General features: G+C 50.2%; 1 protein-coding gene across 3 annotated transcripts in view; it reads left to right on the forward strand.

Moving 5' to 3' along the window:
* Positions 1–6,750: 6,750 nt before the first annotated feature.
* NUP160 (nucleoporin 160) overlaps positions 6,751–12,336 on the forward strand; it is a 50,175-nt gene continuing 44,589 nt past the window's right edge. For all 3 annotated transcript variants that reach the window (XM_067550654.1, XM_067550655.1, XM_067550656.1), the window contains exons 1-5: positions 6,751–6,893; positions 7,218–7,326; positions 7,965–8,175; positions 9,965–10,187; positions 10,602–10,680. In XM_067550654.1, the coding sequence (XP_067406755.1) occupies positions 6,797–6,893; positions 7,218–7,326; positions 7,965–8,175; positions 9,965–10,187; positions 10,602–10,680 (719 nt within the window). In that variant the 5' untranslated portion in view covers positions 6,751–6,796. The remainder of the gene's footprint in view (positions 6,894–7,217; positions 7,327–7,964; positions 8,176–9,964; positions 10,188–10,601; positions 10,681–12,336) is intronic.

Raw genomic sequence — 12,336 nt, forward strand, 5'->3', positions numbered from 1 at the left:
TGGAATTTTCCCACCTTAAACTGAACAGTCAGTTCCCAACTAAGTCCTCCTGGTGACAATATAAGATGCAGTTTTTGCCTGTCCCTAGGTAGCTGCTAATTTTGGTTTGCTGAGCTGGGGGAGGTGAGGGCTGGGGCGACAACATGTGGGCAGTAGTTAGAGGATCACTCTGATAGCTGATGCTTGAGGCTGAATTATTAAGCACTTAGTATGGCTAAAATCATCCGTGACTATGGCTCACCTTTAAAGCACTAGGAATGAGGCAGCCCTCTGAGAGTAAGGTTGGGCTGAATTCACGTTGGTGCTGTCTATCATCCCTGGTGAACCAGGGATCACTAAGAACTGTGCTAAGTAATGTGCCCCTTGGCTATATGTGTCAAGGTCTCTGGTCCCTGGTAAAGAGTATCCTCATGTGGGTGCCCTGTGTGTCAAGTTAAGATCCTGTGTTCTGACTGTCCCTTGAGTATCACCATTTACTTAAGCATACTTAATGTTGTTACTGCCAGATGGCTCCTGACCAGCTCTGCCTCAGCCTGATGGACTTTGTGTGAGGAAAATGGCAGCCCGTTAAACAACACATACTCACCACATGCTCTTGAGATTCTGAGGATCATCTTCCATTTTGGGTTAACTTATGTAACTCTAAATTTGCATATTTGTTAATAAACCAAAGCTGGTTGATGATTTATTTAACTTTAATTAGGTTATATGTTTTCCTTTTACACTGATTATTGACATGGGGTTTGGCTGAGTCAATACCAATGATAGACGTGGGCAGCCACTAACATTCCTTGACTATGTTCTGGAATCAGTTGCATTAATTAGGTAAATTTTTCTAGAACAGCAGGTAACTCCCCCAGGAGGGGGTTCAGCCTCTGACCCAAGTGTAGTTTCCTGGTGAGGGCCCTGGGGCATCACAGGGGGAATTAGAGGGCTGGAGGGCAAGGCATTGGGGAGGCAGAGAGCCACTGGCATAGACCCATCTGGCATTGGCACAGGCCCACCATCATTATACAACAAGGGATGGTGCAGGACAGCACGGAGCTGGGCAGGCTGGGGGTTAAGACTGAGGGGCACAGGATGAGCAGTGGGGGGAGATCCCAGGGTTGGGATAACGGGGGGCTGTGGGTCAGGACTGAAGGGAATGGCTGAGTTGTGGGGTAGGGTAGAGTAGCAGGGGGCTGTGCAGCGGGATTGAGGGGCATTGGCACAGCTGTGACTGGGGGAGCTCAGAACTGGATTAATGGGGCAATGGGTGGAGATGGAGGGGCACTGACAAAGCTGTGGCAGGACTAGGATAGGAAGGGACATGGGTGGGGATTGAGGGGCACTGGCTGTGTGTATGTGTGTGGGGGGGGGGGGAGGTGACAGAGGGCAGTGTGCTCTTTGAAGCTGCAATGACCAGCAGTGACGTTTTCCCAAGGGGAGTGCTCTGTGGGGCAAAGTGCAGTTACACTGTGTGCAGCCTTGTATTCTAGCAGGCGTGGGCTCTGTGCAGCGGTGAATCTCATTGCTGTGTCTTTAATATGAGGAGGGTGAAGTAGGAGGAGTGCCCAGGGCCCTAGAGGCAGGCAGGGGCAAGGGGTGTTGAGGGGGGCAGTGCTGGCTGCAGGGATGGGACTGAGAGGGATGTGGCTGGACACAGGGTCCATGCTGCTCATGCTGCTGGCTGCCTGAGGCCAGCATGGGTATATGCATGAGGGAGGCCTGGTGTGGCCAGCACCTGCTCTGCACATGGGCATGCACTCTGGGCACCAGCACTGGGCACAGGCGGGGACCATGGATGCCCAGGGTCCTGCTGCTCTCTAGAGGGGGGCCAGGAGAGCATGTGTCTCACCTTTACTCAGTGGGACTTTACTGGCATTACAAGCTCAGGCAGTGGAGAGACAAACCACGGCCCTGGACCAGCCGGGACCGTGTCACGCCATGCACCTAGGCCCTGACCCTGTCCCTACAGCTGTGCTGTGGGTCCAAAGATCAGGGCCCCCTTGGGTGGGCTCATCCAGTGTGTTGCCTGTGGCAGAGCCATCCAGTGGAAGATGTCCTCCCTCAAGAGCCAGTGAGGCTTGGTGGGCGGGGTGAGGGGGGGATTCCCAGCAGTAAGGAACACCCCCCTCCTAGGCTCTGCTGTGCAGCGCTGTCACGTCCTGCCAACAGAGACACCACGCCAGGCATCCTCCGCCTGCAGGGCATGGCCCAAGATCAGGAGCACTGTGCCCGGCGGCTGTGTCTCCTCTAGGCAGGAACTGGCAGGCACCAGGTAGCTCCTCCCAAGGGCTGTCAGGGTGTAACTAACCAGGGCCATGTTCCTTTCACTTCTGAGGAAGGTCCAAGGCCAGGGAACTGGGCCGAGTGAAAGAGGAACAAGGCGGGTACAGGAGAGGGAGAGAAGGAGGAGTTGTGCAAAACACTTAAGGGGCAGAGCATGAGCCCTGGCCCTTCCGCCCCCCTCCCCCAGGAGCATCACCCCATCCACTCTGCAGCCAAGACTTCAGCTCCCCTTGGTAGTGGGCAGGGTTGGCTCATTGCAAAGTGAGTAACTGAAAAACCTAAAATTACCAACCCTCACAGAACTTTGGCTGCCCCTTTGGCTTCACAGTCATGAGCAGGGTGTCCAAAGGTGGCTCCCAGTGGAGGGCCTTCCGGCAGCAGGCTGTGGCACGACAGGCACATCTGCCTCAGTTTCCCCTCCCAGGTAACCCAATGATTCCATTTCAGACTATCTCACTTCAATAAGTCCCTTCCTGGGGGCGGCTTTATGAACCAAAGAGCAAATTAGGCTCTTAGAGGGGGAACGACACTGGCCCTTTAAAAGGGATTAGGCCAGCGCACCTATGCCTACTCAGCTGAACCCAATTAGGCTTGAAAAGGTGGGTACCCAGCTAGCCTTGGGGGAGGGAGAGAGCTGGTACCAGGAATTGCCACAAGTCCCTGGAAGTGGAGTGGAGACAATAAGTGCCTGAGCGGTAAAAGGGAAACATCTCCTGGTGATCTAGCCATAACAATCATCAACACCATCCAATTATCATCCCTGTGTATGTAGTCCTTAAAATCCCATGTTGTGATGCCCCTGTGCTGGTGCCTTCTGCCACACCTCTGCTCCTGTTGGTCCTTTTGTGTCCCTTTGCCAGGAGAGCCCCAACTCATCTAGCTGGAATGCAGCCCTGCTCATCCCAGTGGGAAGAGAACCGCCACAGACTTTCTGCTGGTCATAGCCTCTAGGAATCAATGGCATTTGTTCCTGGGCAGAGAACAAATGTGGCTGGTCTCAGAGGAAAAAGAACAAAGGCTGAGAGCGATCAGTGATTTGGGGGGGGTTTGGAATGGACCTCAGGAGGTCATCTAGTCCAGCTCTGAACGCTTTTACCTGAAATGCCAGCTCTGAACCCCTTTACCTATTATTTTTGCTCCTAGAGGCCCCAGTTGCCCCCATTGTGCTGGGTGTTGCACAGACAGTGAGAGGCAGCCTGTACTCCAGGCACCTTACAGTCTAAATAGACAAGATGGGGTAGGAGAGGAAAGAGATGCACACAAAGGGGAAAGGACTTGCCCAAGAATGCAGCCATGACTGAGCAAAACAGTGATGACAACGTGCATGGAGCAGTTTAGGATGGGAAGTGAACATTGTATCAAACTGAAATTGCACAGGGAGCCTAGGGAGGCAGAGTATAAAGGACCCACATTTAGGGTTTGGCCAAGACATCTGGCTTAATGCTCCTACTCTAGATAAAAAATGTGGACTGTAAAATTCTAAATGTGGTGTGTGGCTGGATCTTTAAAGATTACAAGAAATAAGGACCCCTCCAAAATGTGTCTGCTGCAAAAGGCAATGCTGCTCATGTCACAGCACCTGCTAGCAACAATGTGCTGGAGCAATAAGTTCAGTAACAGATCAGAAAGTATCGTATTGTGCTGGAGAGGTTCCCCACAAGAGTTAAGTTGGTAGGTAAGGCCCTAAGGAAAGCAGCTCTCTTCAGGACCCATTGACTTCAAGCTTGAAGTACGTGCTTAACTTTAACGCTTTCCTGAATCAAGACCTATTCCTCTGCTTTAAAATCGTGCATAGGTGTGAATAGTTCCTTTTTCCTCCCCCCCGGAAAGTCACTGAAATATTGCTGGAGGAATTTGCCTAGCTAAACAGGCAAAACAAGTTCTATCAATGCCTTCAGAGTCACTGATCTGTGACCTTGGCTGGCAGCAGAAACCGACAATGGAAACTTCATGTCACGCTTGTCTGCTCTAACCCTTCAGTGAACTGCCATAAAACGCTAGTGGACACAGGAACACCAACAAAACATTGGATCCAGCTAAAAAAGAATGAGGCGCATTTTAATCCTGCTTGTGTTTGTCATTTTGGCTGGTGACACCTGCCCAGTGGCAGCTGGGTAGCCCATGTTGATTCCAGGTAGACTGGACTTCTTCCTGCCATCTTTGGGTTTTATACCGCTATCCATCCCTGCTGTACCTCAGGCCCAGATCCACAGAGGTTTTAGGCTCCTGATGCCCACTGCAGGACAATGATGCCATTGATTTTTAATGGAAGTTAGAGAAATTCTGCACTGTTTTAGCCTTAGATATAACATCTGTGTTGTTAACATTTCACAAATACTTCTATGAGGGAAAATATATGTTGATGATTGACCATTGATCCAGAGTTAAGATCTTAAACTCCAAGAATGGTGACAGTCTCTATTGGCTGCCAGATGGTTGACAGATCCTGATCTCTGCTGCTTTATGCCAGCTGAGAAGCTGGGTCATGCCCCTTTGAGACTGTCAGAGCAGCTGCATGGTAATGAACACGTAACCCATCTCATACAACGTGGTTGGCTGTCCCTTTGTAGTGGCTGCAGCACAAAGAGATGTACGAGTCTGCTACTCCTGAACTAACCGAGCAGGGGCTTTCAGCTTCACAGGTTGTGGGTTCAATCCTGGTAAACTGTGCTCCTTAAAACAGAGGAAATCCTTTACAAGGGAAGACAAAGGCATTTCTTGGTCTAGTAACATACTTAGTGGAAATAATGGGAGATTCCTCCAGTGTCAGTCAGACACTAGCAATCTATAGAACTGAAGGCTTCTGGCAGGGTCTGAAAGGACTAGATCTGTTTAGGAAACTACAGCCTGGGCCAAGGGTGACATTAATGCAAATGCTATCAAAACAAACCAGCAGAGCGTGAGATTTTTATCCTGGGCTCAGAGCCTGATTTTAGGCCTGAAGAATAAACAAGGTCTAAATATAACAAGCAGCACACAGATAGGCTAAACGTGTAGTGGAAAAAAATGGGCAGGACAGTAGTTTACTATACCATTTTTCTTTGTTTAGGAACCATATGGCTAGGGATGGAGTGTGGGGAATGTGGGGATACCCACCAAATCTTTCATGAAGCCTCAGAGGTGACTAATAGCAGGTAATAGTCCTCCCCTTGGTAAGACTGATTACCCAACAAGCACCATTCTGGTAAGGGCCTAGTCCTCTTTCCTTATTCACTGGCTGAGTTTCCTGACACCCACTATTCCACTGGGAGGGGCACAGGGAACACCACTCCAATCACCTACTGGAATTAAGTTCTGAATAAAGCCATTATTGTTTTATGAAGTCAGCTCTGGACTCTCTAGTATTAATGCCCCAGAGTAAGTGCTCCCTAGTAAGTCTGGCAGCACGCTGTGTTCTCTGCCTTGCCCTGAGCATGCCCACCCAAACTTGCAGCGCTTGTGTGAAGATCACAGCCTCTGGCTGGTCAAAGGCTTTGCTTACACGCTGCTTTCTTCCCATCCAACTCAATAGCTTTTCCTCCACAGCCAGCTTCTTCGCAGCTCTTCAACTATCTTTAGAAAGAGGATCCAGGCACTTCTCTCACTTCATTCCCATGATCTGTACTGTATCTGCACCTCCAGCTGGATTTTCTCTTGTCCCCTTTTCTAGTCCAGGTGATTCACAGCCTGACGCATCGAACTGAGGCATCCACGTCACATGCAAAGCGTGGAGAGGCTCTCCGAATTGGAGCGCAGCGATACAGGCATTTCCAAGAGCGGCAAAGCCCATCCGCAGCCGCATCTACAGCTGTCCCTTCTCTGTAGGCCACACAGCATGGAGGTGTCTGGCAAGAACCCTGCCTTACCTCACTAGAGGCCTTGGCTGCCCAAGCGCACTCACTTGATTGTGCTGAGGCCAGCTATTGTGGACAACCAGTTGAGTCCATGCACTTGCCCCCGGGGGGAGGGGGGGTAAGGTCTGCCCATGTGCCTAGACTAGCCCACCGGGGGATGACTGTCATCTGGGCCAGCACCCACAGCCAGCAAACCCCCGGCGGAGAGCCTGCCCTGCCCCTCGCACAGGCAAGGGGAAGCCCCCCGAGAATCCCCGCAGGGGCAGCGGCGTAGCCCTGCGGGGAGCGGCCGGTGTAAGAACAGCCCGTGCATGCTGCTGGGCGGACGCCGGGGACAAGGGCGGTGCAGACACGTGCTGCGGGCGCCACAAACCCAACCGCGGGTGCCGGGGAGCAGGCGCGCGGCTCCACCCGGGGGCGAGTCCACAGCGTGCCCGCGTCCCCCGAAGCCCCAGTATGGACGCGGCACGAGCCCTGGGGCTGCTCCCGTCCCGCCGGCGGGGGCCAGCCGGGGACAGGCCCGCCCCCTGCTGCCCTCCCTGGCCTCCCTTGGCCCTGGGGTGGGTGTGGCCCTGAGCTCGGGGGCGGGGCCTCGCCGGGGGGCCCCGCCCCCCTGCGCCTCGGCCCCGCCCGGCGGCGGCGGCTGGGCAACACCTTCCCGTGGGGCCGCGCGCGGCGCGCGGGACGGGAAGATGGCGGCGGCGCTGGCCGAGCGGAGCTGGCTGGAGCTGAGCGGGGCCGAGCGCGGCCCGCGCCGCCGGGTCCGGGAGCTCGTGCTGAGCCCGCCAGGTGCCGGGGCCCGCCCCTCCCCCCGAGCTTCCGGCCCCCGGGATACCCCTTGCCTGGCCCCGCCCCCGGGACGTCCTCCCCACCCCCCCCCGGCCCTGCCCGCCTGGCCGCGCTCCCAGGACAAACCCCGCCAGCCCCCGCCCCCACCCCACTCCCGGGGCCCGGCCCCCGCCTGCCCTGGCCCGGCCCCACCCCCCCTCCGCCAGTGCCCACCTCCCGGGGCACCCCTCCCCCCGCCTGCCCGGCCCCGGGGCGCCCCCCTCCCCCCGGGCACCTGGCCCTGAATGCCGCCCCGCACCGACCCCTTCCCTTCCCTCCCCACAGGTGCCAGCGCGGGCTCCGGGGCCGGGCGCTGCGCCGACAGCGCTGGCGGGTTCTGCTACCAGGAGAGCGCCCAGCTGGTGTCGGTCACCAGGAACCGCTTCATCCACTGGTAAGTGTGGGTGGGGACCCTATGGGTATCGGGGACCCTGCCAGCCACACCCCCCCCCATGTTGCTCCTGTGGCAGGTATCGTCCTCTGGGCTAGCAGGAGACAGATGCCTGAGGCTGCTCTTCCTGGGTCACAGCGGTGCCAGTTCGGCACAAGGTGCCCCTTTGAAGTCAATGGATCGCATTTAAGCATATGCCCAAGTGCTTTGCTGAATGGGGTGAACTGCTGCATGGGCGTCCGGAGCAAGAATCAGTGGGAATAAGCCCATGGCTCTCTCTAGTTTCATCTGCCTGAGGCAGAGTCTAAGGCCAGGTTGACTCTAGGAAAGTAGGTTCGTAAAACTACATTCTCAGGGGTGTGAAAAATTCACATCCCTAAGTGATACAGTTAAACTGACCTAATCTCTAGTGTAAACATCACTGGGTCCCACCAATCTAGCTACCAACTCCCTGGGAAGTGGAGTACCTACACTGACTGGAGAAGCTCTCCTGTTGGGTAGGTAGCATCTTCACTGAAGCGCTGCAGTGGTGCCGCTGCAGCATTTTAAGAGTAAAACTGCTGTCAGAGTCTAAACCTGCATTGTGTTGATCACTGCTGACCTGAGAGGCTTCAACATAAAAAGCTTTTTTCTCTTTGCAGGACCACTTCTGGAGATACTTTGGAGCTGGTGGAGGAATCTCTTGATATAAACCTCCTGAATAATGCCATTCGGCTCAAAATCCAGAACTGTAGCCTCTTACCCAGAGGGGTGCATGTTTGTGAGACGCAGAATCTCGTCGTCATCTTGATTGTGACCAATCAGACTGTGCACCGTCTGGTCCTGCCACACCCTGCTCGGATGTACAGAAGTGTAAGTAGTCTAAGTGGAAATAACTGTACTTTCTGAGGTTGTTTCAAGAAAATAGTTTGCTGCTAGTTTATTAGCATTATCTTTTAGAATCAAAGATTGGTCTTGGCATCAACATAGATGTGGCCTAGATCATTGGAACTAACTTTGGTGGAAAGTGATGTGAAACTTGTAGTTCCTCCTCCTAGCATTTTCTTGTATTTTTAAAAACATTAGAGCATTTTTAGTATACAAACCTGCTGAAATAGTGGTGCAGATACTACACTGGATATTGCATGTGCATATGAAACACAGGTCTGCTAATTTGCTTTTTGAATACTAAAGTAAGGATTTTCAAAGGCTCCTGGAGAGTTAGGCTCCTGAATCCATGGTAACTTGAACATTGGGGCTTAAATTGTTTGAAATCTGTGGCCATTACCATTTCAAGAGATGTAGAACAGGAGTACAAGCTCAGGGTGTCTCTTTAAATCACAAAGGCTCCATGTATATAGTCACTTATGAAACTAGGATTTCCAAATTTTTCTGGTTGAGAATCCTTTCTCTCACATTCTGAGTTCCCAAGCCAAATGATCCCAGATCATTGGCCAAGTGAACTGAGGCCTTATGCTATACTCCTAGACAGAAATGCCATAGATTCTAAGGCCAGAAGGGACCACTCTGGTCATCTAGTCTGATCTCCTGTATAAGACAGGCCATAGAACGTCTCCAGAATAATTCCTAGAGCATAGCTTTTAGAAAAACATCCATTTGTGATTTAAAAATGGAGCGTAATGGAGAATCCAACAAAAGCTTGTTAAATTGTTCTAAAAGTTAATTACACTCACTGTTAAAAATGTCTGCCTTATTTCAGTCTAAAATATGATAATTTTTGATAAGCACATCTGATCAATGCCAAAATTTCAGGGAATGTTCTAGACTTCAAGGGGCAGAACCCTATTAATTTTGGTGAAAATGGAAAACTGGAAAAGCCCAATTTTCCACTAAAATCCCCATTTGATCACTCATGATACAGAGGTGAGGCAAAGGAGCAGAGTAACTCTGGATACAGGGGAGGTGAGGCAGTGTCTTCAGAGTTAAGAGTCAGGTTAGGTTAGGATAATTTGCCTCCCCACTCTGGCCATGGATAGGCATGGCCAGAATGGGAAGATGGGTGTACAGCTTGGCCTACGTAAGCCATAAAATGTGCGACTTTCTAGTTGTTTTGTGGGATGCAAAGCACTTGTTCCGGAATGTGGTGGTGGTCTCAAGATTCTGGCACGTGTCTGGGAGGGAAAGTAGGTCTGCTAATGAATCACAGTTCTCTAGTCCACTTATGCTTTGAGATCCACTCTTAAATGGTCAGCTCTTGCCAGTTAAAAATAAGGGAAAGAACCAAATGTAGGTGTCCACAGAACTTGCCTCAAAAGAACTTTTCTCAGCAAGTAAAAGCCAGGAGAAGTTGAGATTATGCATTTGTCATTCCCCTGGCAATTCCTTTCTTATATTTCTAGTCTAAGGCTACGTCTACACTAGCACTTATGCCAGCAAAACTGTTGTCACCCATGTTGTGGAAAAATACACACCCCTGAGCAACGTAAGTTTTGCCAACATAAGCACTCGTGTGCCCAGCGCTATGTCAGTGGGAGATGCACTACCGCTGCTTGTTGAGCTTTTTTTATTATGTTGATGGGAGAGCTCTCTCCCATCAGCAAAGTACAGCCACATGAGTGTTCAGGTGTGTAAGTGTAGACATGGCCTAAAAGTTCTGTGTGTTCTTAGGACCTGGACTCCTTTTTCTTTCTGTCTCTAACAGGAGCTGATAACAGAGAGCCAGATGCAGTCTATATTTACAGATATTGGAAAAGTTAATTTTAGGGACCCTTCAAACTACCACATTATCCCCTCCATTCCTGGATTGGCCTCTAATTCCACTGCTTCAGCAGCTTGGCTTAGCAGCGATGGGGAGGCTCTCTTTGCTCTTCCGTCTGCTTCGGGAGGAATATTTGTCATCAGACTACCCCCTCATGATGTGCACGGTAAGAGCTGGGAGCAGAGTATGTCAGCACATCTGTGTATTTATGAAACATGAGTTAGTCTTTTTCACACCTTTATCAATTGTCCTGCCTATGCAAAAACAGCCATTTCATGCTGGTATAGAAGGTAACACATAGCTAAGGATGATTAGATTAATGCCGGTCTCCATCCAGATGTAGTGCACAAGCTTCACACTCCTCCTCATGGCTTTGTCAGCGCATCTCAGTCCTGACCAGCGGCATCCCCTCCCATTTCAGTTTTGGGCTTCAGTTGATCTTGGGTGCTTATTGTAATCAGACTGCCAAAATGCATAACAGCTCAGGCCAGTTGAAGCACTGGTCAGTTACATTCAAAGCCAGTAACAGCAAATGATATTCTGTACATTGCTCAGCAGTTTCATTTTTTATTTTTTTCAGGGACAGTTTCAGTTGTGGAGCTGAAGCAGAGCTCTGTGATGCAACGTTTGCTTACAGGTTGGATGCCAACTGCTATCAGGTTAGTGTTGTCATGTGACAAATAGGACTGTCACTTTTAACCCCCGCATGGAAGCATGTGGAGTGTATTCAGATAACTTCAGAAGTAGAGAAGCACACAGCAGGGTAATGCTCTGCATATAAATAGCACTTTAAAAAGAGGTTAGGAACTTGCTGTAGGCCACACAGCGAGTCTCAGTGACAGAATTGGGGTCGTCAGGAGTGAGGAGCTGGCTTAGTCTGTTTTACTGTGCTGCCTCTGAATCTACATGGCTGAGATCTCCAGGAACACATGGTACATGTAGTAACTGGCACCTGGAATTCAGTGCAGATTAAGGATAATGAATCTGCTCAATTCTTCAGTCAGCCCTGATGAGGGATATTATGAAATCTAATGGCGACAGATGCATGGATCACCATTGTCCATATTTATGCAGGCCTAATAGGTGAAATCTCTTGGGTGGCTGAAGACAAGACAAGGTGTTCCTAAGCACTGCTGCTCTATGGGCATCTGAAAGTAGGGACAAGTCCAATAAAACCCCAAATTACTTTGACAACCATTGGGAAAGCTCCCTGTAATTGAAGGAGCCATCATGGATCTGACCACTTCCAAATACTTACTCCTGCCTTGACTTTCAAAAGAACATAAGACTGTCTCTACTGGGTCAGACCAATGGTCCATCTAGCCCAGTATTCTGTCTTCCGACAATGGCCAATGCCAGATGCTTCAGACGGAATGAACAGAACAGGGCAACTATCAAGTGATCTGTCCCTTGTCATCCATTCTCAGCATCTGGCAGTCGGAGGCTTAGGGACACGCAGAGCATGAGGTTGCATCTCTGACCATTTTGACTAATAGCCATTGACGGACCTCCCCTGTGAATTTCTCATTCTTTTTTTGAACCAGTTATACTTTTGGCCTTCACAACATCCCCTGGCAATGAGTTCAACAGGTTGACTGTATGTTGTGTGAAGAAGTGCTTCCTTTTGTTTGTTTAAAACCTGCTGCCTATTAATTTCATTGGGTGATGCCTGGTTCTTGTGTTATATGGAGGAGTAAATAACATGTATTCACTTCCCCACACCAGTCATGATTCTGTAGATCTCTATCATATTCCCCCTTAGTTGTCTCTTTTCCAAGCTGAACAGTTCGTCTTTTTAATCTCTCATATGGAAGCTGTTCCATACCCGTAATCATGTATATTGCCCTTCTGCAAGATGGGGTCACCAGAAATGCACACAGTATTCAAGGTATGAGCATACCATGGATTTATATAGTGGCATTATGATATGTACTGTCTTCTTATCTATCCCTTTCCTAATGGTTCCTAACATTCTGTTAGCTTTTTTAATTCCTGCTGTACGACAAGCGGATATTTTCAAAGAACTATCCATGATGACTCCAAGATCTTTCTTTAGTGGTAACAGCTAATTTAGACCCTATCATTTTGTATGTGTAGTTGGGATTATGTTTTCCAGTATTCATTACTTTGCATTTGTCAATATTAAATTTCATCTGCCATTTTGTTGTCCAATCAACCAGTTTTGTGAGATCCCTCTAACTCTTCGTAGTCTGCTCTGGACTTAACTATCTTGAATAATTTTGTATCATCTGCAGACTTTGCCACCACACTATTTACCCCTTTTTCCAGATAATTTATGAATGCTGAACAGCACA

The sequence above is a fragment of the Emydura macquarii genome, unplaced genomic scaffold (assembly GCF_026122565.2).
Source record: "Emydura macquarii macquarii isolate MOO-44397 ecotype Brisbane River unplaced genomic scaffold, CSIRO-AGI_Emac_v2 contig_1305, whole genome shotgun sequence".
NCBI classification, from domain to species: domain Eukaryota; kingdom Metazoa; phylum Chordata; order Testudines; family Chelidae; genus Emydura; species Emydura macquarii.